The sequence below is a fragment of the Eimeria mitis genome, genomic scaffold (genome assembly GCF_000499745.2).
Source record: "Eimeria mitis Houghton genomic scaffold, Emh_scaff653, whole genome shotgun sequence".
Lineage (NCBI taxonomy): Eukaryota > Apicomplexa > Conoidasida > Eucoccidiorida > Eimeriidae > Eimeria > Eimeria mitis.
The window spans coordinates 11079-11301 of NW_013574681.1; the positions used below are offsets into that span (position 1 = coordinate 11079).

At 63.2% G+C, this 223-nt stretch overlaps 1 protein-coding gene across 1 annotated transcript in view; it reads left to right on the top strand.

Moving 5' to 3' along the window:
* EMH_0018820 (ABC transporter, putative) overlaps nucleotides 1-223 on the top strand; it is a gene marked incomplete at both ends in the record, with an annotated part of 6288 nt that overhangs the window by 1497 nt on the left and 4568 nt on the right. Inside the window, 1 exon segment of the mRNA XM_013501226.1 lies at nucleotides 218-221. Within this exon segment, the coding sequence (XP_013356680.1) occupies nucleotides 218-221 (4 nt within the window).

The window sequence follows — 223 nt, forward strand, 5'->3', positions numbered from 1 at the left end:
CAGCAGCAGGTTTAGTAGATGCAGCAGAGTGGCCAGATGGTGTAAGGGCTCCAGGAGGAGTCCCTGGGGTGGTGGGGAGCCGCAAAGTCAGCAGCAGCAGCAGCAGCAGCAGCAGTAGCAGCAGCAGCAGCAGCAGCAGCAGCAGCAGCAGCCGCTGCGGCAGCACAGGAGAAGTGGTGGCTGCGCCAGAGGTGACGCCGTGCCGTTTGATTCGTAGTCGCAG